This window comes from Zonotrichia leucophrys, chromosome 11, assembly GCF_028769735.1.
Source record: "Zonotrichia leucophrys gambelii isolate GWCS_2022_RI chromosome 11, RI_Zleu_2.0, whole genome shotgun sequence".
Lineage (NCBI taxonomy): Eukaryota > Metazoa > Chordata > Aves > Passeriformes > Passerellidae > Zonotrichia > Zonotrichia leucophrys.
Genome location: NC_088181.1, coordinates 9,212,049 through 9,239,724, shown reverse-complemented (window position 1 = coordinate 9,239,724; position 27,676 = coordinate 9,212,049). Strand labels below are relative to the sequence as shown.

At 39.6% G+C, this 27,676-nt stretch overlaps 1 protein-coding gene across 1 annotated transcript; it reads left to right on the top strand.

The window, feature by feature from the left end:
- Positions 1-721: 721 nt before the first annotated feature.
- PLA2G15 (phospholipase A2 group XV) lies at positions 722-17,337 on the top strand. The gene is made up of 6 exons (XM_064723184.1): positions 722-952; positions 8,381-8,537; positions 9,907-10,025; positions 11,437-11,535; positions 11,946-12,170; positions 14,902-17,337. Exons 1-6 carry the CDS (start codon positions 814-816, stop codon positions 15,411-15,413), a joined length of 1,251 nt encoding a protein of 416 aa, XP_064579254.1. The 5' UTR covers positions 722-813; the 3' UTR covers positions 15,414-17,337.
- The last annotated feature ends 10,339 nt before the right edge of the window (positions 17,338-27,676 follow it).

Here is a 27,676-nt window from a genome sequence, read left to right as displayed (position 1 = left end):
ACTTCTGGTTCCAAATTACTGTAATTACAGGACTGCCTGTTCTTGTTACATGTATAAAGGTCTAATGATTTTTTTCCCTCTCAGCATTGCCAAACGCCTGATCCCAGGGATCCTCTGTACCAATTAGCTCCCGGGTGAGTTGGGTGTTGCCTGAAGTGCAGATATGCCCGTGAGCTCTTCTATCATATGCCCAGTCCTTTGACCGTGTGACACTAATTCCCAGCTCTTCCAAGCACTTCGGCTTTCAACCATTCTGACCACGCCCCTTTTGCGCTACTTATTTTTAGACATGTTTTGCAGCAAACGCCCATTAACTTAGCTGTTAGGTTTTTCACGACCAAACAACTGTAGACGTAATAATGAGACATCTCTGCTCCCTTAGCACATCTCCCTCCTCAGAGTGTTCTGCCGGCCCCAACAGAGCGGGGGGCGGCTGTCCCTATCTGTCCGGAGCAGCAGTCTGTGCCTGCGGCCGGGGCCGCCACACTGACAGGGCTTTCTGAGGGGGCATGGAGCTCCCACAGCCCGGGGCCGCCACACTGACACGGTTTTCTGAGGGGGAATGGAGCTCCCACAGCCGGGGCCGCCACACTGACAGGGCTTTCCGCAGGAGGACTGAGCTCCCACACCCGGGGCCGAGCGGCGGCGGCCCGGGCCCTCCGCGCTCGGCGGTGACGCGGGCGGGGGCGGGCCCGGCGGGGCGGGCGGGCCCTTTTCTGGCCGTGCCGGGCGGCGGGGCCGCACTCCGGCCGGGCCGCAGCAGCCCCGGCGCAGCGGTGGCGGCTCCCGGCCCCGGGGTTATGCGCAGGGGCGATGTTCCTGCCGGCTGGCGCCAGGCTCCTCCCGCGCTCCGGACGGAGCTCCTTCCTCAGCCTCTTCCTGCTGCTGCTGTTGTGTCCCGGTGGCGGGAGCGCGCCGCGCCGCCGGCCCGCGGGGCCGCCCGTGGTGCTGGGTAAGAGACGGGGGGCGGCGGGGCGGGCGCTGCGGGGCCGGGCTGAGCTGAGCTGAGCCCGCCGGCCCCGGTACCCACCCCCGGCGGGGGGGCGCGGGGCGCTGCGGGCTCGGCACGGCCGCGGGCAGCGCGCGCCGCCCGCCGCTGGCACTGCCCGGGCTCCGTGGGCACGGCGGGTGCAGAGCCCGCAACGAGCGGCGGCTCCGCAGCTGCCCCCGCGCTGGCAGCTCGGCCCGGCCCGGCCAGGCGGAGGGAGCTCCGGGCTGCGGCTGCCTTGGCCTGGCAGCCGGAGGGGGACAGACAAGGCTCATTTTAATACGCATCGAGCTCATTAAGTAACACCAGAGCATCCCTGCTTAAGTCTTTCCTCTCTAGGAACCTTTCGTGAAGGATGTTGGAATGAGATGTGGAAGGAGGAGTGATTGGGTGTTCCAGCAATTGAATTACAAAATAAAAAAAAAAAACCAGGCGTTTCATCATATGACATGAAAAACGAGTATTTGTTACTGGCCTGTCGTTTCACCTGTTAACACAAAATAATTTGTAATGAATATGCAGATAATATTCGTATGCGAGTTAATAAGTAGTACTTGTTAGTTTCTTTTTGTATCAATTGGTAATAAGATGTAAATAAATTTTAAATGTTTCAATAACTTGTCTACTGAAACTGTAGTTCTTAAGCATTCCAAGAAGCAAGTGCATTTAGTGACAGTAATGTCAGTAGCCAGTCCTGTGAATATATTCAGCATGTTGCATGTTCTTATTATTGATTAACCTTGATCGTCACAGGGGAAGAAAAACTAAGAAGATGGGAAAAGTGGCATGTTGTTCAATTCAGTTTCCATTTCTTGATAGTTATTTAGGCTCTGATGGTGACTTTGTTACTACTGTTACAAACTTCTGACTTATAAGGGCAAACTCTACCAGATCATATTAAAAAATGTTATCTCAGGGTACAGTGTGTACAAATCCACAGTTCTTAGAAGGTCTCTGTGCTGCCTGACAGGCTGTGGTTTGGAAGTAGAAACTGCAGAAGGGTGCCTAAGAGGCAGGAGTTGAAGCAGGAAGAATTCTTTGAATTCTGTCTGAGGAGGCTAGAATCAATCTTTTATGCCATCTTTCCACTCTGGTGCTGGATGTAGCAATAGGCCTTGGCACTTGCTCCAGTGCAAGCTTCCTGATGACAGAGATGTTTTAGTTGCTGATTTTATTGAACTCTATCTGGAAAGGAATCAAAGATTTAAAAGCAATTGGCAGAAAGGGTTACTGACTGTAGAAGTGTGGATTTACTACTGATGGATCTTCTGTAAGTATATATGCTCCCTAAGGATGGTTTTAAGAACTGTGGCTGACCTACATTTCCTGAAGAGACATTCTGGTAAATACTGTGTGGCTGAGCACATGTTCATCCACAGTGCTTTACAACAGACTCTCTTGCTGTTACAGTGAATTTTCATCAAATGCTGCAGAACTTGTATCTCTGTCTTCTAGTCAGTATCTGCATTTTAAAATTCCCTGGATTTTTTCTTGCCCAGTTCTCCTCCTTCTTGCACTTGTGGCATGTTAAAATAAGCTTTTTAGGAATTGCTTTGATGAGGATGATGGGAGGGCTTATGAGAATCATTTATGGAAGCATTCTAAGTGCTGGCTTAACACAGGTGTTTGGGGGAAGGGAGAAAAACCCACATCACCTGGATAAGCAAATGAAAAAGATTTAGAGCTGTAAGTCTGCATTATAGAAGCCTGTACAAGCTTGAGATGAATGTGGAGCCCATACAAGGTAGGAATCCAGAGTTGATCCTCCTGATTTATCGGACTGGCATCCAGACTCCTAACTTCTCATGTAAGTTCATTTTTAAAATAAAATTTTATCTAATAGTAAACAGGTTCTCATGATCAAAGCACTCCTTCTTGATCTGTTTGGAGGTTAACACGCCTCAGTAGAAAGGGGAATTAAGTTTGGTCACACTCTGTATGTGACAAGTTGGCCACCTGATCTTAAGGAATAAAGAGAGAAATGCTGTTTAAAGGAATATTGTCAACATAGTGATCACTTCAGAAATGTTTTGGACCAGGGATGGTCACAAGACCCAGTGTAGCTTGCTCTCAAACCTTTTGAGTAATGACCCCACTTTGCAGTTGCAATCTCCTCTTACCCAAGTAACAGAGGGGAACTAGAGCAGAATCTTGCAAAATATGGAGTGTTGCTCACGTGTGGGTAACTTCTGTTCTGCTGCCCAGGTACTGACAAACTGCTGCTCTGAGGAATCTCACACCTGCAAACAGCTGAGCTGCACGAAGACAGCCTTGTAACTCTTGGCCACAGCTGTGATGGCAGCAGCTCAGATTTGAGGAGCCCCCGCGGGCTGAGGTGCAAGGTGGCTCTGTGGAGCAGCTGTGCCAGTCTTGCAGCTCATTAGTGCTCACCCAGCTTTCCTTGTACCTGTTTGCTGGCCACTTCGTGCAGTCCTTTGTCTTGCTAAAGCATGAGGAAATAACCTGATGAGGAAGGAATGATTAATTTTGTAGTTGAATTACTTTAATGGAGGAGCTGGCACAAGGAATGTGGAGAGTGGCACCACATGGCTTGGGTTAGGTTGTTTTTAAGCTGGTCTGTGCATACTCGAGGTTCCTCAGGAGCAGGAGCTGCTCTGCCTGGAGCTGGTGTTCATTCATACCAAGGGAGCAACACCAGGGACCAAGTGCCATAGGTAGTAACTGACAGCAAAATACTGCAATGCAATTGCTTGGTTTTCTCTGAGATGTAAATAAAAAAGTACTGAAGTATATTTACATAATAGTGACATTAGAGAAGAAGAAGCAGGTGAAAGTCAAAACCTTATTACAGAGCCTGCTTGAAGGCCTAATATGAGACCCAATTCTCATTAAAATCTAAGGTGATTGTCTCAGATTCCTTTCCCAAGTGTTTTGGGGGAAAAGGGGACTAATTATGGTACTGACATGCTTTTATGCCTTTTTTTTAAAGTGTTTTCTATTTAGCCAGGATGATGTAATCATACAGAAAAATCTTCTTTAAGAACCAAAATAACTCACTGAATGCTTCTGTTCTACTAAAATATCTACTAAAAATGTATGTTACATATATTCTGTGCAATCACTTCTGCATATCTGCTTTAGATGAACTGTAATTTTTTACCCTTCTCTTATCAGTTTGGTGATGTTCAACAGGCTTGTCTTTAATGCTAGTTTCAAGTAGATTTTGTGGCTGTTCTTCATTCTCTGATACAGTCCATCAATAATCACTGCATACTATCACGTGTCTTAGACATTTTTGGAGCTGGTAACCCATCCTTATAAGATCAGTGTCAGATGCACTGAACTCTTTACCTTTTACAGCTGACTCAACACAATAACTATATCAATGTTCTGATACCTTCTGCAAACAATTTGTTAGGTACTTGGCTAAAGTTTTCTAGAAAGACACCTAAATGAAGTTTGTTAATAATTGATTTACATGCAAAGGAGCTGTGCCTGTGAATTCCTGCTGACTGCTAATTGAGCTGTGTATGTTTGTATGGTCAGCTGGATAGATGTCAGGAGTGATTTAAATGTTTATGCCTCATGTGATCCAAGGTATCTGGAAGTATCATGTGAGAGGTTGTTTGCTTTCTTGTTCCTAATTTTAAACAAGGCCTTTTCTGTGGCAGTCTATGGAGTCTAGAGCTGCTTCAAGACATTCTCAGAGACCTGTAGTCAGAGTTTAAAATTAATTTTCCTGGGAAGTTGCTTCATTTTGCAGGAAGACTAATTTATAGAACCAAAGAGACAACAGTTATTTGAGGAAATAATACTGGTTAAAAAGTTACAATAGTTGATAAATACCCAAAGGCATTTGCATTTAAGATAAAAGCAATAAAAAAGTACCAACTGCTGGCCCTCTTTTTTTCTTTTTCCCCTGCATGAAAAAATATCCTGGCTCCCCAGCCTGTTATTAGATAGATACTTTTTTTTTTTTTCTAAGGATCCTCATATTTGGCCATTTGTTGGATGATCTTTTTTCTTTGTTATCTGAGCAGTCTTAAGGCAAGTCACTTTTAGGGTGCAATTTGCTTCTTGTCTCTTGGTGGGAGCTGTGAATCTGTCATTAAGACTTAAGGATAGTGATAGGCAGGAGTAGGAATGTGTCCTAAAGCTAATTACTGCAATTCACAGTCTATTACCTCTCTTAAACTCTAATGATATTTCTAAATGTGCTTTTCTTTACAGTTTAATCATATAAAAACACATCCCAGAGGGAGATCTACTAGTTTTGTCAGGCCATATGAGACCAAAAAATTAGCCAAGGATACTATGAATATTGGAAGTAAATTTGGCTTACTGATGATTAGAGTGAGTTTTGTTGGGATTAGCATGTTTGTGAAAAAGGAGGATGTTCTAGAACTGATAGAACACAAAATCTTATGGAAGCACATTTTTCTGATGAATAAGAAATCTAATTTTTCCAAATGTTGCAGTTCTGAAATCAACAGAGGAATTACACAGCTGCAGATTAGGGAAGCAAGGCACTGCTGAAGATCTTGTCTTGGACATCCGGTCTTAACTAGTGTTGATGTGTTTTGCAGAACTTCACAAACAAGTTATTTTGGGGTCAGTTTGCAGACTTTCAAAAGAACTTTTAGAACTTTAAAGAACTCTCTTTAATATTTCCAGCAAAAAGGTTTAGGAACTGCAGATATTGGTAGATGAGAGGAGTAGAAAAATTGCATACACATTACTCTGCCTGCAGGTCCATCCTCTGTATGGCCTGAAAGCAAAGGAAACATGTTTTTCTACTGCTTTCAAATTCCACCATAGAAAATTTAGAAAGCTACCTCCTTAACCTACAGAATTAATCTTCAGTGTGATATTTTTTAACCTGTTACTTATAAAAAACCTCTAAGTAGTTCTCCAGCCAAAATGTAAATCATTAACACTGTTAAACTGGTTGGGTTGAAGGCTGAAGATCTTGCATGTTTTTTTCCATAATCTCAAAATCAAAATTTTCTATTTTGTTTCCTATAGGTTCATCACAAAGCATCTTCAGTTTGCAAAGTATACTTTAGAAAATAAAAGAGCCCTGAGGTGTGAGCAATAGTGATTAGCAGCTTCACTGTTAATATGGAAATGTAAACGTGACAAAAACATTTTTGTTAATCCCTGCTTTACAAACAAAGAGGCATCATACCTGTACATCAGAATTTTTTAGCTACAGTATTTGTCTTTGCACAGGTAGAACTTGTCCTTTATCTTCTGTTTAGAATTGAAAAAATTGCCATTTTTCATCTTGTTTCTTATCATCCCTTGAGTAACATCAGTATGTCATGTTTCTCATCTTGTGTCTGTCCTGAATTGGACACAGGAGCAGAGCTTCTCTCCTCCAGAAGCTTGAAGATAAAATTTCTTAACTAAATGAAAGTTGCAGATAATCTGAGATCATTCCATTAAGTCCAAGTGAGATTTTGTACAGTTTCCTGCTTTCAGTGCTTTGTTGATAGATGTATCTTGATTATAATCTGAAACTTCAGCTGTGAGTTTTCCCTGCTCTGAGCAGGAGTGCTTGTGATTGATTGAGTGCAGTTTGGAAACCTCAGCAAGTTCTCCAAACTCTAATACCCCAGGTGTTTGTCTAAGTCTTTGAAGGGTGTCTTTGCTGGAAGAACTTTATTTTTACCCAAGGAAGTGAGATTCTAGAATGAGGCTAGAACAAAATGTCACCCTTCTTTGTTTTGCATTGAAACCGAAGACAAAATCAACCTGTTCTGTCCTTGGCAGGTCTGCTGTTGAAACTGGCCAGTCACGAAAGATTGATATAAATAGAATTACGTTCTGTTCCCTTTCCAATTAAAAGCACTGATAGGGCAGAGGCACGAGACTGGAACAAGTTGTTGCCGTAGTTTTCTAAGCAATTCCTAAGTAGGATTCTGTGAGGTTACAAGACTGAACTTCAGTAAACTCTTTCTAAGGTGTGATGCAATGCTGAAATCTCCCTTACTATGCTTTCCAGTATATCAGAGTCCTTGAAATATGACCTAAAATAAACTGTGGTCAGCTACTGGGCCTTTTAACGTTTCACTTAAGGTGACAAAAATAAAGCTCCTAAAAACCTAATGAGAAAGTAGAAGTAGTTAATAAAGAAATCCTGAGGTACATCTCATGGTGGAGCAAAACCTGCTGTGGTTGGAGGTTGTAAGAATGTGGTTATCTGAAGTTTTGGCCTTTTTCAGTTCTGCAATAACTTTTTTCTAAAAGCACATCTAGTTTTCTGGTTAAATTAGGCATTCTGCTAAATGGTATTCTCTCTTTCCTTAAACCATTGCTAAGTATCAGTGTATTAGAGAACTCAAACTGATTTGCTTGCACAGTTTACTGGAGGATAGGGGGAACAAATGTGTGGGTAGACCTGCATTAAAAAACTTCAAAACTAAACATTGATATGCACACCCTAAAAAGGGGGCTTTGTGGACCTGAAAGGAGTGGAGGGAACCTTTAAGAAGTGCCTAACTTCTAATTTTTTCTAATACAGAGAAATTTTTCAGTTACTGAAATGCTTTTCTCTTTCTCGTTCTTGAGGAAAAAATGCTAAGCATAACAATGTAAGAAGTTTCTCTGAAAACTTTGTGCTGAAAATTGTTAACGTTTGGTTAAGACTAATTCCAATTTGGGAAAGCATTCATGTTTCCATCTAGGGTTTAAAAAATAATGAAGAATAAACCTTAGTCGAAGGAATACTGATGTTTAGTATATGCCTTAAGAAGGTGCAAATAGTCAAGACCCTTTCCACCAAGTCTTACTCATGTAAGGTATCCAAAGGAAAAGAGATAACTGTTGTTGCCAAAACCTGAATGTAAAAGAGATAAAGCTGCATTTTTACATTGTTAGCCAACCATGTCTTGTGTTGTAAAAGTCTGGTCTTATGTGAAGAAGGGAAGATAAGTAATATAAATCAATCTTTTACTTTTTACATTTCTAATGTCAAATTGATAGTTTGCAGGCAGCCACTTAAAGAGAAGAAAATTGTGTAGTTGTGGTGCTCTGGAAAAAAGGTTCTTACAGAAAGATTCAGTTTGTAGCTGAAAACACAGATCAGTTTGATGTCCTAGACAATCTTTTTTTTTTTTCATACCTATGGCCTTACATGCTCCTTTGTAGTCTGCTCTTTGAAGTTAGGAGCTGTTCATCCAGAATCATTCTACATGTTGGTTTCTCAGGTAATGAGCTTTGAAGGTATATAAATATTTTCAGTGGAAAATGTATATGTAGTACCTTCTTATGTAGTATTTGTTCTCCAATTACAAAACCTGATGGTGTCTCTGGGTGCAGTGATCATGCACATAAGGGCTACAGTATTTACCTGTGTATACTGCAATAGAAAATGTTATATGCTTTAATTGTCTCCTTTTTACATCTCTCTCTCTTTATATTTTTCAGTTCCAGGGGACTTAGGTAATCAGTTGGAAGCAAAGTTGGATAAGCCATCAGTGGTGCACTATCTCTGCTCTAAGAAGACAGACAGTTATTTTACACTCTGGCTGAATCTAGAATTGCTTCTGCCTGTCATCATTGACTGCTGGATTGATAATATCAGGTAAGAGCAGAAATGTTGCTCTTTGCAGTTCCATCCTTTCCATAGGCTGACATGCAGAATGGCTGCCTTTAAATTCCTTTTCTGATTCAAGACCAGTGGAAGGAATGACTTGGAATTCTGCTGGGTAGGCTAACAGGATGGGTCTGAGGATGCAGCTCTGTTTCATCTCAAGTGGCTGTAATTGCTGATGAGGAGCAGAGGCTCTCTTAATTTCTTCCCCTTTCTCTTCTACCGGTGACTCAGTGTAGGTTTGAGCACTTGTTAGACTCCTCTATGGCCCTTATCTCAAGGAGGAGGTTTTCTTCCCTTTTTTTTTTTTTTTTTTTTTTTGCCAAGCAATAGGACAAGAGGAAATGGGCAGAAACTGATGCACAGGAAGTTCCAGCTGAAATATTTTGGTTTTAAGAATTGCCTAATTTTAAGTTTTTATGTTATTTCCAATCTGTTTTTATTAGTGTTCCCGTAAAATAATATATGTATGAAAACAAGAAATAATTAGCTGGTGCAATTAAAAACTATTGTGTTGGCATTTTGCTCTTTTATGAATGTACTGAGCTGTTGTAAAGCAATCTGCTTTGTCTTGCCCTGTGCCTTATGGATTAGAGATTTTTGTTAAGAGATTTGTGCACCAGTTTAGATTCTTAGACTCCATCTAGGGGCAAAAACTTGCATTCAGAAATGGCAATTGTATTGATATGGTACTAAAAACAAACCAACCCCCAACTGTAATAACAGGGATGATTAAGGAAATAAACTCCTGACTCAATGCTCCAGATTCCTCACATCCTAAGTTGATTTGAAAAGTATTTACACAACACTCAATACCTCAATGTGTTTACTGAGGTGCTAGTTGTCATTAGTCAGGAAATAAAGTATTCCCTTATGCTGGTATGGGTGTTTCTAGTTAAATAGGAATTAATTATTTTTAGATTGGTTAATATTTTTGATGTCTGATTTAATAGGTATTTTCTGTCCTATTTCCACCTTCCTATGCTCTTCATAAGTTTTTCCATTTTGTGGCTTGATGCAAAGTCAAATGGTGTAGAACTATATAAAGAAGCTGATATTTTAAAGATGAAGTTCAGTTGCACTTCCATATGCTCAGTTTTACACAGACAAAAAGTTTTAGATTCTGCACCATGAAGTGTTGAAGTAATTAAAGTAATTGTTTGCACTGTATAATCTCTTAGCCATGAGAGTACTCTGATCATGTCTGCTTGGGTTGGGTTTTTTCCTCCTTCTGAGTAACAGCACTTAAAGTTCTTGTACTGCACTCAGAATGTAAGACCCAGTGTAATTGAGGGTTGTCATGTGGCAGTAAAACATGTTTCATGGTTTTTTTCATTGCTTTCCTTCCCCTCCTCCCCAGGCTGGTGTATAATCGAACAAGTAAGATCACAAAACCACCAGATGGGGTGGATATCAGAGTGCCAGGCTTTGGGCAGACGTTTTCCTTGGAATTTCTTGACCCAAGTAAAAGGAGTGTTGGTATGTACAAGCTGTGTCTGGAGTGCTTTATCACTTGCAGGGTTTTTCTCGTCTGTCTTTATGCAACAAGCTCCTGAAATGTGATTTCAAATTACGGTTCTGTGAGCTCACTTGGCTTTTAAGAGTTCTCATTGCATTGTATTGTTTCATTTGTTGCGTGGCCTGACAGATTGGGACAAGAAGATTCCATGGTATTTAGTCAAATCTAAGTTTGGTGGATGAAATCTGAGTAGGCATATTGAGGACAGATGCTTTCTGAAAATGAGATGGGTTGAGTAGAAAATTCTGTGACAGAAGCTTGACAAGCAAATCTGAAATAAAAGCACAAGTTCTGAGTAAGATGTTCTTTGGGTTAATTGGATTGGGAGATATGGTACCACAATGTGTAGCTCCTTGTATTTTGCTGGTGTCAGAATAATTATATAATTGCATTTGTGCTGCAAAAGATTTCTGCATTCATGTGTTGGCAGGTTTTGTTTGATGCTTTTGTAGAAGTCATGTTTCAGGAAACTCTGAGTTTGATATGCTTTTGTGAGTTGTTCACTGTGGCTGAAGACTGGAGGAGTTGAATAGTCAGTAATGGACTGAGCTTCACGAGCTGCATAGCATGGATCTGTTCTTTGAGGGCAGTGATGTGCTTAATGATCTGCACTAGGTCACTCTTACACCATGATTCAATTCTCCACTTGAGGGACAGTATGATAAACTTTCAAGACTAACAAATGAGGTTCTGCTCAAAATTTAAACATGGCTCTCATGTTCAGTAGACTGTTCTGATGCATTTAGTTGTGGTAATACTTAAATCCCACGTCAAACCTTGTATTAAGTAACATCTTTCAATATTCAGTCTGCAGCTATTTCCCTTTTTGCTATTACAGCTTTATCTTCAATTACTTCAGTCTTAGTCCACTACCCCAGAGATAAAAAAAGTTTTGGGGTAGTTTCTGCAGTTCTGCCCTAGGGTACATGATAAGCATTTGTTTCCAAGAATAAATGTTGAAGTCCAGGCCAACTGTTACTCCCTACCTGTTGTCAATTTGTAATCAACAAAAGCTATGACTCTGAAAACCCCTCAGAAATTATCTTGCAGTTCAAGGGTAAACTTTCCTCTGCTGAGTAAAATTTATCCACTTTGTGTATGCTACATTTGGCTGCCAAAAGGTTTGAGAGGTCAGCCATCTAGTAAGAAGTTTTAGTGGTGATATTCTCTCGATTTTGGGGGATAGTGAGCATAACTCATTTTGTTTAATATGCATGCAGCTTTCTAGATTGTTAAAGGCAAACTACAGGTTTAGTGTGTACATATGGTGTCACAGATACTGCCTCTGGAACATGTTTTGCAGTAGTGGCTGACAGCTGCTTCTCACACTAACCTTGTTACTCTTCTGTTTCTCTTATCTGATATTTACAGGAAGTTACTTTTATATGTTGGTGCAGAGTTTAGTAGATTGGGGCTACAAACGTGATGAAGATGTAAGAGGAGCACCTTATGACTGGAGAAAGGCACCAAGTAAATAATATACTGTTACTTTAATAAAATGTTGACTCTCCTAGCCAGCAAATAATGTATTGAATCACTTCTCCCATCCTTCACAATCTAAAAACTTAATTTTGTTTAGTACTCAGGACCAGGGTACTCCTGGATACAAATTCAAGCTCAGTGTTGTGGTTTCGTTTTTTTTTTTTCTTCTTTAAACAACTTGCTCCTTAAAATTTGCTTAAAACCAGAACAAAACAACAGAAAAAACCCATTTCAGCAAAGTATGAACAACCCCCACCCTTCCCATTCAATACTGAAATTTCTAAGGTCTGCATTATTAATTCTGCAGACAGTTCAACACCATTATTTAAAAGCTTATTTGTTTTTAAAGCTCAGCATTCCCAATTAAGAACTCTCACTGTGTGATGTGTATCTTTTAGATGAGAATGAAGACTATTTTGTGGCACTTCGCAAGATGATCGAGTTGCTGTACGAGCAGTATGGGAGCCCTGTTGTGCTGATTGCCCACAGCATGGGGAACATGTACACCCTCTACTTCCTGAACCGCCAGCCCCAGGATTGGAAGGACAAGTACATCAAGGATTATGTGTCATTAGGTGCTCCGTGGGGGGGAGTGGCCAAAACTCTGCGTGTGCTGGCCTCAGGTGGGTGATTTGAGGCTTTGCCCTGTGCTGTGTGTAGTGCACAGTGCTTACGAGGCTGTGACTGTAGGACTGCAGGATGAGAGTTTAAGGTACCATGAAGGGAAAAATACTTTTTTGTAAGCAATAACAACTGGGTGTTTCAAGCCATGCAACCCAACTGTTATCTTTCATGTTTGTGGGGGCGGACTGAGATTTCTCACATCCTGTAAGCAGGAGCTTTCCCCCTTCTTGACCTCTCCTGACCTTTTTTCAGCAGATTGTTGTGTTGTCTGCTGTTTGGCCTGATGCCTTCCCTTTCTGTCCCTTCTGCCACCAGCCTGATTGCTCTCTGTTCAGTATTGCAAAGCTACCAAGGACTCCAGAACATTCAGCAGTTTCCTTTGATTAAAGATCACACAGCTGCTTGAGGTTAGCATTAAAGGAAAGTTGTAGAGATGGTGGGGAACTGGTGCCCACAATGTAAATGTCAGGTGAAAATTGTAACTCTGCAGATTAGGAAAGTGAATCTTTGAGGCCTTGTGTTTAGCACACTGGATATGCCAGAGACTAAAACCAAAAAAAAATTGAATAAAGCAGCATAGTGTATTTCACTAAGTAACTGAGAATGACTGACGGAAAATGTTCACTTACCTATCATGTGATACCATAATTGCATCATGTGCTTTGACATTTAGTTCTCAGTGTTTCTGTCTTGGTTTTGTAGCTTGTTTCTGACTTGTTAGCTTTGGATATCCACTATCTTCTTCCTAATCAAAGCTGACATCAAAAATTGGACTTCATCAAAATGCAAAACACACAGCAAGAGTCAGCCATGCATGAACAGAGCAAAGAATACTTTGCTTAGCAAAGGCATTTGATACTGAACAGTAGTGCACTACTCCATTACTAATTAGAAAACTTGACTCAATACAAACATCCAGTTTACACATTGTTAAAGCTGTTGAAATGTCACTGTAAAAATTTAATTCCCTTTTCCCACAGACTGTCTGACATGCTTGATACAGAAATGGCAAGAAGTGAACAATGTTATCACCCTCATAAAATTACACTATTATATTCCATAGTCCCTTATCTCTATTGGATTAAACTTTTCTGCTTCATACCTTGTCTACACTTTATAATGCATCTCAGGCAAAGGGGCTAATTCTACTAATGCATAATGAATAGCTAAATTTCTACTAAAATATAGTCAGTCATATTTTAATCTGTGTATCTGTCATACTAAACTTCTATGTTTTGGAGCAGAAATTTAAGAACCATGTGGGAAAATTACATGGGCAAACATAATATCAGAATGTACAGGTTTAAGCTTTTTCTGTCTCAAATATCTGTAGTAAAGCACCACCATCAGCCCTTGGACTGCATTAGTCCATTTAAGAGTTTCTAAAATTATTAGGGTTAGTATGCTGAAGAATTGTATCTTTAAAGGAAAATACTGCATTTCAGCAGGAAAGACAAGGCACTCTATGAATGCATTCTTTCTGTTCTCATTCCTGTTTATGTAATGCCAGGAGCTTCATGTCAAATCCACAGCTGTGTTATCAAAGTGGTAAACAGTACACAGGTGGAATTATTTTCTGGGAATTTCTGTGATACTTTCAGCTACTTGTACATGAGCTTTGCTGTATCCCACTATAGTGGGCAAAGACACAAAGCTCACAGTGGTTTGTTTCTATTTTTAATGTGTTGAAAAGTTGAAATATTAGTCTTCCTTACACCTAAGGTTTTGATGTGTCTGCTGACTTAAATGTGATGTTGGCCATCGTGTACTTCTTCACTTATGAGAAAAGTAAAGGATTTGAGAAGCACTTTGTGAGAGTTCTGTAAGAGAAGGCTGAGATAGTCAGGTTCTGTGTTTGATTATTCTGCTGGAAATAAATCTTGTGCACATTCTTTTCATTGTTCAGTTCAGAACTTGGGCTTTCTTTGCTGAAAGCTGCCAAGTAGTGTTCAGTAACTTAGCAGTGACAGTGCACAGTGAAGTTGTTACACCACACAGTATCATGAGACCCATTTTTCAGGACCTTTGTGATTCTTGCTGTGCATTTGAGTTTCCTTTATCTCTTTCAGACTAGCAATGTCTCCATATAGTCCTCCTAAAGATGGCATTACTGTGCTTTGTTTCTCCTTGCCGAAGCAATAGTGCCACCCCATGGAATTGAAATACCACCCAAGTATATTTTTCTTTGAAGAGTGGTTTCAGTTGCAGCATTTCAATTTTTATGGCATAGTTGACCTGGACCACTACATGCTGTAACCACCTGGATCTAATAATGGAAAATAAAATTCAAAGTTCAGCTGACAAAAGAATTGAGATGTGACAGCCACTGTGATAATGAAAAAAAAAAGGAATATAAATTTGTATTTGTCTCAGTTTTTTTTTTAAGTAATCACTGTAATTAGTAAGCAGCTTTTGATTTTGTGAAGATGGAAGAACAATTGCTAAAATATGCAGAAAGGTGCATATAAATTATCCTTTAATAATGTGTTAGTTTAAGCCATTTGTTTCAGTCATTCATCAACTCATATTTAAATCTTGGAAGTTATTAAAAGTCAGTTTGCAGAAGTTAATTTACGAGACAATCATAAATGAGGAAAAACTTTTCAAATTGTCACTGTAAGCCAGGGGAACAAACTTGTTCATGTTATCACTGTGAGTGCTAGTAATTGTTACTGATTAAGATTGATGTCTTGCTTTCTGGATAATGAAATTCCACTTTTTTTCCCTAAGGTGACAACAACAGAATCCCTGTTATCAGTTCCCTCAAGATCAGAGACCAGCAGAGATCAGCAGTCTCCACGAGTTGGATGCTGCCCTACAACTACACGTGGCCTCCAGACAAGGTGTTTGTGAGCACCCCCACAGCCAACTACACACTGAGGGATTACTGGAAGTTCTACAGGGACATTAACTTCGAGGATGGCTGGCTGATGAGGCAGGACACGGAGCCCCTGGTGTACGCCATGACGCCGCCCGGCGTGCGCATCCACTGCCTCTACGGCACGGGCGTGGAAACCCCCGACTCCTTCCACTACGAGAGCTTCCCTGACAGGGAGCCCAAGATCTTCTACAGCGATGGGGATGGTACAGTGAACTTACAGAGTGCCTTGCAGTGTAGAAAGTGGGTGCACAGGCAAGAACAGGAAGTGGTGATGCTTGAGCTTGCAGGAAACGAGCACATTCAAATGCTGTCCAATGAAACCACGATCTCCTATGTGAAAAAGCTGCTCTTTGATTTGTGATAACCTTGTGTTGATAGTTATTTTCCTCACCTGTGATGCCTTCCCTTAAATATGGGGAAATGCCTTTTAATCCCTTGATATTTAGATATTTGAATTATTTATTTTGCTTTTTTAAAAGGTTGTTTTCAAGTTGCTTGATATTCTAAATGATTGTTTGTCTCTGATTTGTGTTCATGATGTTTCATAGTATTTTCACATTCTGAAAATTTTGTTTAATATGCATTTTGGTGCCTCTGGTGTTGTGTCCAATGGTCATACAGACTTTCATTTGGAGACTGTGCAGCCCCTTGCAGTACCACATGGAGTCATAAATCCCAGAGTTCCTTTGTGTGGTCTTTGCAGGTTTGGAGTGGAAGGCTAGGAAGGATGGCAATTTTGGATGCCCAAGGGAATGGTATTAACAATTTGGCAAACACAGTAAGCATTTTAAAAGGTCTTGCATATTCTGATCCACAGTTCCCAGTGGATTAGTTTGTAAATGTGTGTGTCTACTAGGGAAAATAGGGAAGAGGTCTGCCTGGAACTGTGCTACCATTGTAATCCAGGCTTTTATTTATTACAGCCTGTGGGGGGGAAAGATAGATGTGTGAATTACTTGAAGCTTCTTTATTAGGTGCCCTACTGGGTTATTTTAGAAAGAGGAAATGGTTTGCTCATCAACTTCTAGAATCCTTGATCACATACAGTCTGGAGTCTGAGGAGTTCTCAACCTGTGCTTTATTTCTCAGTGAGGGAATGAAGCTAAACTGTGATTGGTGCTTGTGATAACTTGGACCAGTGTGGAGTCGCACACCAATCAAAGCTAATTGAATACTGGCAGTCTGTAAGGTATAGAATTGCATTTCTGGGTGGAAAACAATCTCCTGTGGTGGAAATGATAATGGATGGTAGGCAGTATTTAAAGAAAAGTGAACTTCTGAAATAGAGTGGGGAATGAAAACCAGTATGGAGTATAAACCTTGTTCTCAGTCAAACACTTAGGCTCTGATCCAGTTATCTGACTAAGCAGTGACTGGATCAACATTGCATTCCACTGAAAAGAAATTTTTTGCTTTAGGACTAAAAGTAATTTCCCATAGATTACAAGTTTCATTTTTGATATTTGAAGAAGTTGGGACATGTGGTTCCTTAAGTGTTTCTATAAACTGCTGAACACGCAGTTCTGTAATTTCCTACAGTGTTGTTCTACTCAATGTTAAAATAGTTATTTCAGCTCTGACCTCCACAGAAGTTCAGGTCTAAAGGCCATCATATCTACCACTTTGATTACAGAAGTCCTGTTGGAGAAATAGTTATACTCAAAAATTTTCTCTTGCTTGCTTTAAAACAAATCACCCAGTTAGACAGTTTTCTAAAAACACAGCTTTGAATGCTTTCAAAATGCTAGGTTCTCCAAGAAAAATATCTTAAGAGTTGCAGAAACTCATCAAACTATTAAGGATTTGTTACTTAAGAAACTGAATTTGTCTAAATGCTAAAGGTTTAACTATTTTGGTAGCATGCCTAAATGTTTTCTGCCACTGGATATATCAATAAGATCTGTTGAACTGACGGGCTTGAACTCCTACTATTGTAGAATGGAATCAGGAAGTAGTTTTAAGACTTTAGTTTTAATTCAGAAATCTTTTGTTTATTCAGAACAATTAGAACTAGAGTCATCACCAAGCTAATTATCTTACTAGGTTTTAACTTCCTTATGTAGCTTTGTTTCTCCCTCTGCATTTTTTCCTAGTGCTTGTGTTGAGGGAGTGTAGACGTTTTCCTGATTTTTAAAATGGATCAATTATCTTGTCCTCACTTGTCCAGGACCCTATAGTCCAGCAACAATATTGCCTCGACTTTTCCAGAGTAAGTACTGACTTGTCCACAGCCTTTGCAATGTGTAACTGCTGAGATTAAAAAACAAAAACCAAAAAAAAAAAAACCAACAAAAAGCCCCACAACCAGTCAACCTAAACAATCAATCCCCACAAAAGAAGCAGCCCTACAACAACAAGGAGGGATTAAAAAGCCAACTCAACCCTTCCTTCAAAAAATCCCCATAGACATTGCCCTTTAGCCAAGTGATCTATTTTATGCAGGGCTTGTCAGCTGGATAAGCTTCAGGCTTGTGTTCCAAGACTGTTCGAAGATGATAAAGCTCTTCCTTGGTCTGACTCAATTTTTGAATAAATGGCTATCTGAATAAATTACAGAAAACATGTAATCACAATCTGTGTTTCTTGCTGAAGGAGGTTGCCTGTTAATAAGCACTGGATTGAGTGGAGCTGGAGGCTGTATTGCAGGATACCAACATAGACATCAAGGGCTGAAAAATGAGAAAACAATGTAGGTAAACAATTCTTAACCTGATCTGGAGAAGGTTTGTAAGATTCATTTGGATCCTTACCCATTAATCAATAGCATTTTCAGTCTCCTAGCAAGAATTTAGCTGCAGGGTTTTTTGTGATTTGAAGTTCCAAAATACATTATTCAAAAAATGCTTGGGCTCTTTTCTTTAGTACTTTTAAAATACACTTTTTGTGACCCAAAAGAAGAAAAAAGCACAACTTTTTTATTTTCTAATTTTGGCAACCTAGTACAGTTTCTGAGATTAGTTGGCTGTATCTTTTAAACTGAAGATTTCTATACCAGTTTTCTGTTACTAGACAAGCCTTGTGGTAGTTAATGTGGTAAAATGAAGCTGAAGGTTTTTTGAGGCTTTTATTTGTTTGTCACTATAAAGCCTTGTTGTACTGTTGTAAAGAAATGTGTGTACCTGAGTCCTAAGTATTGTGTAAGAGCAAGCACAGCACCTCTGGTGTTCTTTGATTGCTTGTGGTGCATCTGCAGGCTGGAGTTTTATGTCCAGAAAGTGTGGGGTCGTTTTTCCCCCTTCCAAATGATCATCAGCCCTTTCATTTGCAGTTTCTTGTATGTTAGGATGCAGTTCTCACTGAGAAGTGAATGCATTATTCCAGTTGCTGAAGTGGAAGCCCTGCAGCACTGAGTGCTGCTGTCAGACCTGCTGCAGCCACGGGCTCTGAGCTGTCTCCATTCCTGTGGGGAGGGAGGTCTGAAAAATAGCTTTTGTGAGAATGTGGCACTTTGATAAGAGGATTAACTCAGGTGCTTTGCTGCACTGCACAGCTGAAGTGTCTGAATTCACTAATGTACCTTTGTTATACCTAAAGCATTAATTATGTGTCTCTTTCCATAATTTTTACTTAGTTTTATTCTTCCAGGATATTTTCAGAAACCAAAACTAGTCTTGAGGACCAAATGTGTTTTTTATTTTTGGCAACTTGTATAGACAATGCTGAAGAAGCTTTCAGCTGTCATTGTAGTACTTCTGAAGAGGTTCAGAGTCACTATGTGATTTGTACAAAAGCAGAAAGCTTCACTAACTAGCAATAATTGCAAAGGACTTGCAGACCAAAGGAAGGAATGTTTGGTATTAAGGTAATTCTTGGAGCACAGTGTGTTCAAGGCCCTCTTAAATTCAGGGAATGTTTGGCAGTGACTTTGCTGCTCTACACTAACCAGTATTTTGTACAGAACATATTCTGAGGCCTGGCATTTTATATGTTCTTGTGTATGAATGTGTTCAATAGATTTTGAGTATTTTATTGTCAAATTTGATAATATAATAAAGTTGATCTAATACTGATTGTCTCCTGTTGTGAATAATGTGCTGTCTCAGTTCTCAGAGGAAATGAAAACTTGGTGCTGTTTTTCTTCCCTAAAGATGATTGGTGGCTCTCACAGTAATTCTTCCTTAATCTCCCAAATGGACCTACTGTCTTGTGGTACATTTGGAGTTCATTGTTAATTGTTCTTGAATTTATGGAGGTGTGGGATTGAGACTACTCAATTTCTTTTTGCTTGCATCTTGCTTGTCTTGTGTTAAAAAAGTTCTCAGGTTGCCTTATAATTCTGCTCAGGTAATTATTTTGAAATTAGTTCCTCAGTTGTGAAGTGTTTTAAATGTCTGCATTTAAATGTCTGCATCCTTTATGGTGTTTGTTTCCAAACTGACCCACAAACCCATGCATGATGACCATACAGTTTTATAGTTGTATGAAACAATCTTTTTCCAATTAGAAATAGTGCATTGTGGCTCTTAAGAAACTGTAATACCAGGCAGTGGTTCTGTGAGCATCTGGGGTTTTTCTAAGGTGATAATGACTGTAACACCAGTAGAGTTTTAGTGACTGCTGCTCCTCTCTGTGCCCTAGAGGCACTATTGGGACATCTTGTCCCAGAACAGATCTCATTGATGCCTGCCTCAAGGTTTGACCCCATGTGATTGTAGGAAAAAGAGGAATGTGGCCTTCTTCCAGCTCCCTGTTAATATGGGGAAGTCCTGCACTGAAGCCATGTGCCAGCTCTTGCAAGAAGCTGGGGAGGAAGAGGAAGACAGGGTGATAACAGGCCTGGTAGAGTGATGCAAAGCCATGAGAGACACGTGTAAAGATGTAACACTGGAGTTAGCAGGGCTTGTGCAACCTCCAAATAACAAAGTTACAGCTGCAGATTGTCTGATGCTATTTTGCTGCACCGTCTTAAACGATTTCATTAATTATAGGATTGCAGCTTTGAGAAATGATTTTGACTTTCTCTTGCTTGAGTTGTGGCTTTCCTCTAAAGGTCTAAGTTAATAGTTTGCTTTGGTTTAAGATTGATGTCCTTTGTGGTCATTCAGATCCACAGATGAGTTAAGTGGAATATTTAGCTTCAAATCAGCATCCTTTAGGCAAAACCAGAATGTAGTATGAGCCCAGGAAATGCAAGAAATTCAAATGCAATGTTTTACTAAAAATAGTGATGTTAAGTTTGTTCCCATGGTTTGTATATATATGTATGTGCAGTAGAGGGCAGCAGTATATAAATTACAGAGGGTTTTTAGGTAATGTTGAATGGCATTTGTGTTAATTTCACCTGAGAGCTACAGCATTGCAGGGAAATGAAGACCCTAGTTTGATATCCACAAAATGTTTCCTGCCCTGAACCAATTGTACATATGCAGGAACCTTTTTCCTATCTGATGTAAACAGCAAGAAACTTCAGCTTGATTCAAAATCTAATAGAATGATCTAAGTGTGAATTAGATATTCGTCCCTATTTTCATGCTCAGATTAAAGCACAAATTGGACACTACACCTACATGCAGTGGATTGGTGTATAGTATATAGTGTATGATGTACAAAAGAAATCATGTATTTTAAAAAAAGTGCTGCAAATGCTGTCAGCTCTGTTTTCTTATTGCACTGCTGAATAATGGATAAATCTTGTACCTCAAAGTTTTCACTTTGCTTGTAACCACTGACTCACACCTAGTAACCTTTTTGGGAAGGCAGATTTATTGACCAAGCTGCAATTCCATGTATAACTAAAAATGTCACCTTATGTGTGTAAAATCATCAAGACAGATGGTAAATTTGACTGCATGAAAATACTGTGCCTACAGATCAAGTGTTTTCATCACTGTTAGTATTTTTGAGATTATGTTACGTCTGAAGTAGTCAAAGAAGGATTCTAGTCCAGGTCTAAGCAAGGTTAAGAATAGCCAGGACCACTGCTTTTATCATAGCTGTGCTAGCAGAGCCTTTGTACCAGTATTGAAAACAAAAGGCAAGATTACAATATAAGAAATCTCACTAAATGCCCTTGTGACCAGTGCAGATGAAAGATGACAGTGGAATCCATAAAGAAATCTGGGAGACAACTCTTGCAAGGGACATAGCTCAGGTCTGGAAGGACTTTGGAAGGAGAAATTGTGTAGTGAATTCTTAAAGAGGTTTCAGTGGGAGAAAAATCATATAGCAAAGAATGGTATAATCTCTGATATGTGTGAAATCCTCACTCTGCTTGTAACTGCTTCAGCCTTGAGCTCTTGTGGTTTTTCTAGATGCAGGAAGCACTATTGTCCCTGTTTGACTCAGACATAGGTAACTTGTTTGAATTTTTAGGTGGAATCTAATAATGTACCTTAAACTCCAAAGTCCTCTTGTCATTAAACCATCTTCAGTCTGCAGATCATTTGCAAGTGAGAAAGGGCAAAGCAGCCATGCCCCTCTTGGATGGAGGAGAGAATGCTTGAGGAAAATGTAATGTGTGAATAAATGCATTGTCTGCATAACACATTCCTTGTTATTAATTTCATCTTGCTGAACTAACTCAGGGTTCCAAAGCCATTTATCCCCTAGGAAGGTGCATCCTTGTTTTTTCAACTGCTGGTGAGTGTATGTTGCTTCACACTTTCCATCTTTCTATTATGTCCATTAGTACTTTTATGCCAGGCCATGATGTGATAAAGAAATACAGAGCTAAAATAGGACATGACAGGGGGGAATGCCTTCAAACTGGCAGTAGGTTTATGTTGAATATTAGAAAGAAATTCTTTCCTGAGAGAGTGGTGAGGCACTGGGCCAGGTTTCCAGGGAAGCTGTGGATACCCCATCCCTGGAGGCGTTCAAGGCCAGGTGGGATGGGGCTTTGAGCAGCCTGGTTTAGTGTAAAGGGTCTCTGCTCATTGTAGGAGAGCTTGCCCATGATCTTTAAGACTGCTTTGAACCCAAACCTTTATATGAACATGAAAGATTAAAAAAATCTACCAAATATTCAATTAAAAAGTTCCTCAGTCTAGTTTTGGCTCCTAATCCAGTGACATAAGCCCTTTCCTCCTTGCTTTCAATTCAAACCTTTCCAACCAGGCTTTTGTCATTGAGCCCAAGGTTTTTTCCTTGTTTAAATGATGCTTAAATCTCAGCACCTCATGCAAAAATAAACCTTCCAAAGCCAAACACAGCATGAAAATCTTCCACACAGACAGAAGCAAATTGTTGACAATCAAGTCTTATGTAGAGTCTCTTTTTGGAGAGAGACCAAATGCTTCAATGATGGCAAATTCCCTTAAAGAAACCCCAGTTTTCTTAGCAGGGATGCCTATACAAAGACAGCATTTAGCTCAGAGCTTAAGGGTGTCAGGAAATCAGAAAAGAGAACTGAAATGTCAGGCAGCATGAACAAGTGAGAGGCTGGGCTGGTAGAATGGTGTCTGTGGGGCTATGATGTATTTGTGTTTGTTTTTAAAATCTACTTCTTCAAAGCAAAAGGAAAATTCTGACTCCATGAGAGAGAAGGAAAAAACATGGAGCAAGCAGGTCTGCAGTTACTGGCATCCCATATCAAAGTCTACTTACCAAGAGCTAACTTGAGGCTCCCTGGCCAGAAGAGGGTGATGTTGGTTTGCTAAAGACTGCAGCTGTGGGAATCCTGAAGTTATCAAATATTTGCAAGGGATCTATGTATGTATAGATGATTTGTCTTAAGAGAATGCTTCCTGTGAGAAGCAGCAAAGGATCTGGATTTACATGAAGATAGAAAACTTTGTCTCCTTTTCTCTAACTCCACTTAGCTAGAAGTCAGTCAGCACTGCAGGTCTCAGAGACCTCTGCTATTCATGGTGAGTGAGGTGCCCAGCTCTGGTCTCTTGGCTTCATCTGAAGATGTCTCAGTTCCCAGCTAAGGAGTTGAGACTCACCTAAGGCCCACAAGTTTCACTGTATTTTGCCATTTTCCATGCCTTCCACTTTAAGAATACAGACCATAGTTTACTTCATCTCCCTGTTCAGACCAGCCTGTGCAATAAATTCAAGGTCATCATGTTATTGCTTTTCCAGCTGTTTTTGTTATTAACTTTCTGAGGAGGAGCACTTATTTACTACCACTTAGACAAGGACATAAACACACAAGACAGTACTATACGTCTCTAAAACAGGAGTATCACCTAATTTACACAAGACTCTGTTTCTGTTGGAGCTTAACAGTAGAACAAGGCAAGTTTTATTACCTAATTCATTTGTTTATGATCAGTCTAGAAGGGTTCCATTTGTAAAGTAAAATTTATACCTTTTGTGATGATAATATCTCATAGGATTTAGGTAAGGAAATAGTTTGGTTCATAGCAAAAGTTAGAGAGAGCTTTACCAAATTTATTTTTAAAAATTGCCAGATTTTGTTAATCCATAAATTAAATCCATTTTGTTAATGTAATAATGACCTGTTGGATGTATGCCCAAGTGTGACCAACTACTAGCAAATGGTTTTTTCAGAAGCATTAAACAGTGAGGTGCAAGAAGAAGAAATACTGCTCCTATGATTCTCTGCTTGCAGCCTCTGTTAAATATTTACATTTTCAAAGTTTTATTTAGTTTTTCAGCTGAATAGATTTTCTGTAATACTAAAGGCTGAACATGACCCTATTTCTGTACAACAAAGCAGCCAGGATTTGGGATCAAATTTACAAGAAAAAGTCATCTTATACTTAATGTAAGGCTGTTTTTGGGAATAAATATTTAGCATCAAGCTCTTAAGAAGTAATACATATTAATGGAATAAAATAAGATACTGTGCATTTACTCCTTTCAGAAAGGCTTTTGTAAATGCTAAGTGTATGCTCAGTCAGTGTTTTTTCCTGAGTGTTTCAGGTCAATGGAGTAAACAATTTAATTTGTTATTGTTTGTTGTTTGTTTCTAGTTCCTGTACTCCAATTAGTTGAATTGAGAAATTAAACTGATTTGTCTGGTTTCACTAATGAATAGAAAGCAAATACAAAGGTCAGGTTCAGACTGAGTTTTCAGAAATGTACAAACACATTATCCATAAAAATACTTTCATTTATAAAGAGGCATGTTGAAAACAGGAAATGCCTTATTTTTCTCTGCTGAAATGAATCAAGTTGTGATAAATAATAGGAGCAGTAGGGTTTAGAGCTGACCTTACATTCCATCTGTTTTACCGCAACAGATCTGAGTTCCAGCTGCAACCAACACTAAAACAGACTGGGAAGCTCTGTCTGTCTTCAGCAAATGGGAGCAAGCTCTGGTGCCTTCTATGAGACACAAAACTGACTGAAGCAGCCCAGAGCACATCTTGAAGGCTCCTGAGACTTGTCACAAACTTTCATTGATAAGCTGTTAATTATTCCTTTCCTGTTGTCATGTCTTCCTTACTACAATTCAGTTTTGAATTGGTTGCAGGGAAAGAACTCATTTTCTCCCAAGCTCTGTGTGTGTGTCATCAAGGCAAGCAGTGAGTCAACATCAGAGCAAATTTGATTTCAGTGGTTTTGTGGTTTAACCCTCTGTAAGGTCCTTGTTTCAAGGTGCTGCATCTGCAGCTTTCCAGTCCTCAGCACAGGATCACTGTTCTCTGCATTACCAACTGCCCAGAGTTGGGGCACTGACTTGTCTCAGTAGCAAAGTAAAAAATTATGAAATGCCTATTAATTCAAAATGGATGTAATGGGTAATTTTCAACCCACTGCACTAGTAGTTTGGGACATAGCTATAAGACTCATTTACTTTTCTAAATAAGGCACCCTATTTCAAAAGGTGTGTGGGAAGCTATGCACAAATCAGTCAGTAGGAATTTGTATGCTAAACTCCCACATTACAGTGAAACGTCCTGCACCACAGGAGGTGGCATGTAGGAGTGGGTGGGCAAACTTCAGAACAGAAGAAGGTAGTGAATCACTTGAAAATTTCTCCTTACTCTTTATTTATGTATTCAATTACTTGTCCCAGTTTTTACCTCCTAAGCACTCTTATTTTACATGGTTATTTCAAGGCTGAATAGAAGCGCTACATTCTTGATGCAAACCTGTCTTTACTCCCACTTCCTCTTCTCTTTAAATTTGAGATGCAAAATTTTACTGAAACATGACAAACCAACTCCCAATGCAAGTTCCAAACCTAGCTTGCAGTTGTCAGTTATTATCCAGGACTCGCAAAGACGTTTACCATGATTCTGCTACACTTGAATTTAAAGAGATTTATATTTTGTAGACAAACAAGTCCTGTTACTGTTTTACTGTTTTGTAGTAACTGTGTTACTGTTTACATAAAACAGGAGAGATACATGGCCCTTATTGTAATACAAAATTTCATTGGATGCATCAAGAAATGCAACTTTTCTTTTTGGTTCATCCAGGTGTTAGAACTGCCCCACAACTGGCAAACAGAATGTTCATCGATTAAGAAGCTCTCCTAGTAAAATAGCAGTGTTTGAATTCTAACACTGCATGGCCAGAAAAGGGACAATAGGTGGGTGTCTGCATGATTCTAGAGCAGCAAAAGCATCAGGGCCAGCTGCTTGGACAGATAATAGTTATACCTTTGATCAAAGACTGCATTTTTAAGTGGTCACAACTGATTCTAAATTTGTGTGTTTATTCATTTCTCTATTCACAGAGAATTCAAACCTGTGTTTATTGCATTTAAAATTCTCCTCAGCTTTACCATTGATCGCTAAGTTAGACTTGCACTGGAAAGTCAACTGTGGAAGAAAGCACATCTTCTAATTTGTTACTGAATTCTCTATTTCTGGTAATTTGCAAAGCTTCTGCCTGAAAAAACTACATTTAGTCCAGAGACTTATTATATCGTGCTTTAAAATCAGCTTGTGGCTTTTAAATCCAGTTCTAGACTGGCAGGGTTTCATTAGAGATGTTTCCAAAACTAGTAATTACCCTTTTAATGAGCCCTTGAAGATATTGTTTATATTTATAATTAGATTTACAGAGGACACTCAATCAGTTCAAGCACAGCTGGGTGCCTGATGCTGGCTGAGACAGTCAATCCACTGCAAAGTCCAGTCAGACACAATTGCCTTTTGACAAAGAGAACTGAGCACTGGGACCTTGCAATCTGCAAAGCTAATGAAAATACTGCTGCTTTGCATATTCCACTATAAAAAAAATGGTGATTCTCTGCTAGAGAAAATATTTTTTACTTTTATTTTTTAATCAAGCTGATTCTCAGTTGTGGTCCTGAGCTCTACAGTATTTGTGGATATTTGGGGTTTGGTGGGGGCAGGGGGAAAGTGCTGTCTCATTCACTGAGATCCTTAGCCCAAGGACAAGGTGGAATGGTTTCTGACTGAAAGACAGTAGGTTTAAATCAGATTTTAAGATTAATTTTATTTACTTCTTTAAGTCAGAATTGTTAGAACAAGATGTACAAGTCCAGGATCTTATGGAAACTTTCTTAACCTGCACCTGACAGCCAGTCCAGAAATAACGGGGCACAGCACAGCACCAACTAACCACAAATCTACAAACCAGACATTACACAATTCCCAGTGTTTAATTTCTATGCTGCTAATCACAAGCAATGTCTTTGACTCTTTAAGAGAGTTAAGGGGAAATGTTAAGAAAAGTATTTATGTTCCTATCAGGGTGATCTGGTATATTGTAGAAGTACTTACCTATGTAGTGCCTAATGTTGATTATTCTTTACTGTGTAATTTCTTTCTTCTTCAATATCTTTTTACATTGCCTTTCTGTGCTCCATTTATTTCAGTGCTTTTTCTACCCACAGTAAAGTTCTAACCTACAAACACATCCATGAAAACTGGAAGAGCTCCATGGAAACTAAGGTATTCCTTTTCAAACTGATTAATTCCCCTTACATAACTGCCAGAGGATGATCTGGCAGAGCTAATGCATTGATGAAGATACCTAGAATATGCAGGCAATAATGTATTTACACAAACTGATGTTTGCTTTAAAAATTATTTTCTATACTTAACTGCTACTTTTGTCTTCTGCAGCAGGAAACTAAACCAGGAAAGCTGTGTGTTCCATTTTCTCTGTTGGAATGAACATGCTCCTCAAGCACATCAGCTGCAGAACAGAAAGCAAGGTTAGAAAGTTGTTAGTACCATTCTAATATACTCTAGAATTTTACACAGGGTTCCTAAGACTGACTGATAAAATTTCCTCCTTAATTTTAAAATAAAAATTAATTTAAAAATTAGGCTTCATTTTTGTCACCCAGCTGCAGCAGCAAGTTCACACTCAATAATCTCCATTGCCATAGCAACACATGCTTGTCAGATCAGGGCTGAATTGATGCAGGAACCTCTGTGTAGAAATCTGCTAACCCTTAGATGTGCAACTCTGGAATTCACTGGGATTTCTTTTTACTTTTAGAAATGTAACATTGTTATACAATACAAGATAAACATCTCAACCCTTCTGATCTGCGTGACTTGCTTTCTAATAGACCAGAGTTTTGAAAGGTTTAATACAGCTAGAAACAGAAGTAGATTATTCACATGGCAGGTTTTCATGCAGGAAATTGCAAATGAAAATAGATTATGCTGAGTTGGAAGGGACCCACAAGGATCATTGAGTCCAACTCCTGGCCCTGCACAGGACACCCCAAAAATCCCACCCTGTGCCTGAGAGCATCTTCCAGATACTCCTCGAGTTCTG

Bases quoted from the DNA above. Each gene is read 5' to 3' on its own strand.
- PLA2G15 (XM_064723184.1), top strand. From the start codon at position 814: ATGTTCCTGCCGGCTGGCGCCAGGCTCCTCCCGCGCTCCGGACGGAGC. The intron at 953-8,380 runs GTAAGAGACGGG...TATATTTTTCAG, and splicing joins GGGGCCGCCCGTGGTGCTGG to TTCCAGGGGACTTAGGTAAT. The intron at 12,171-14,901 runs GTGGGTGATTTG...TTTTTCCCTAAG, and splicing joins TCTGCGTGTGCTGGCCTCAG to GTGACAACAACAGAATCCCT.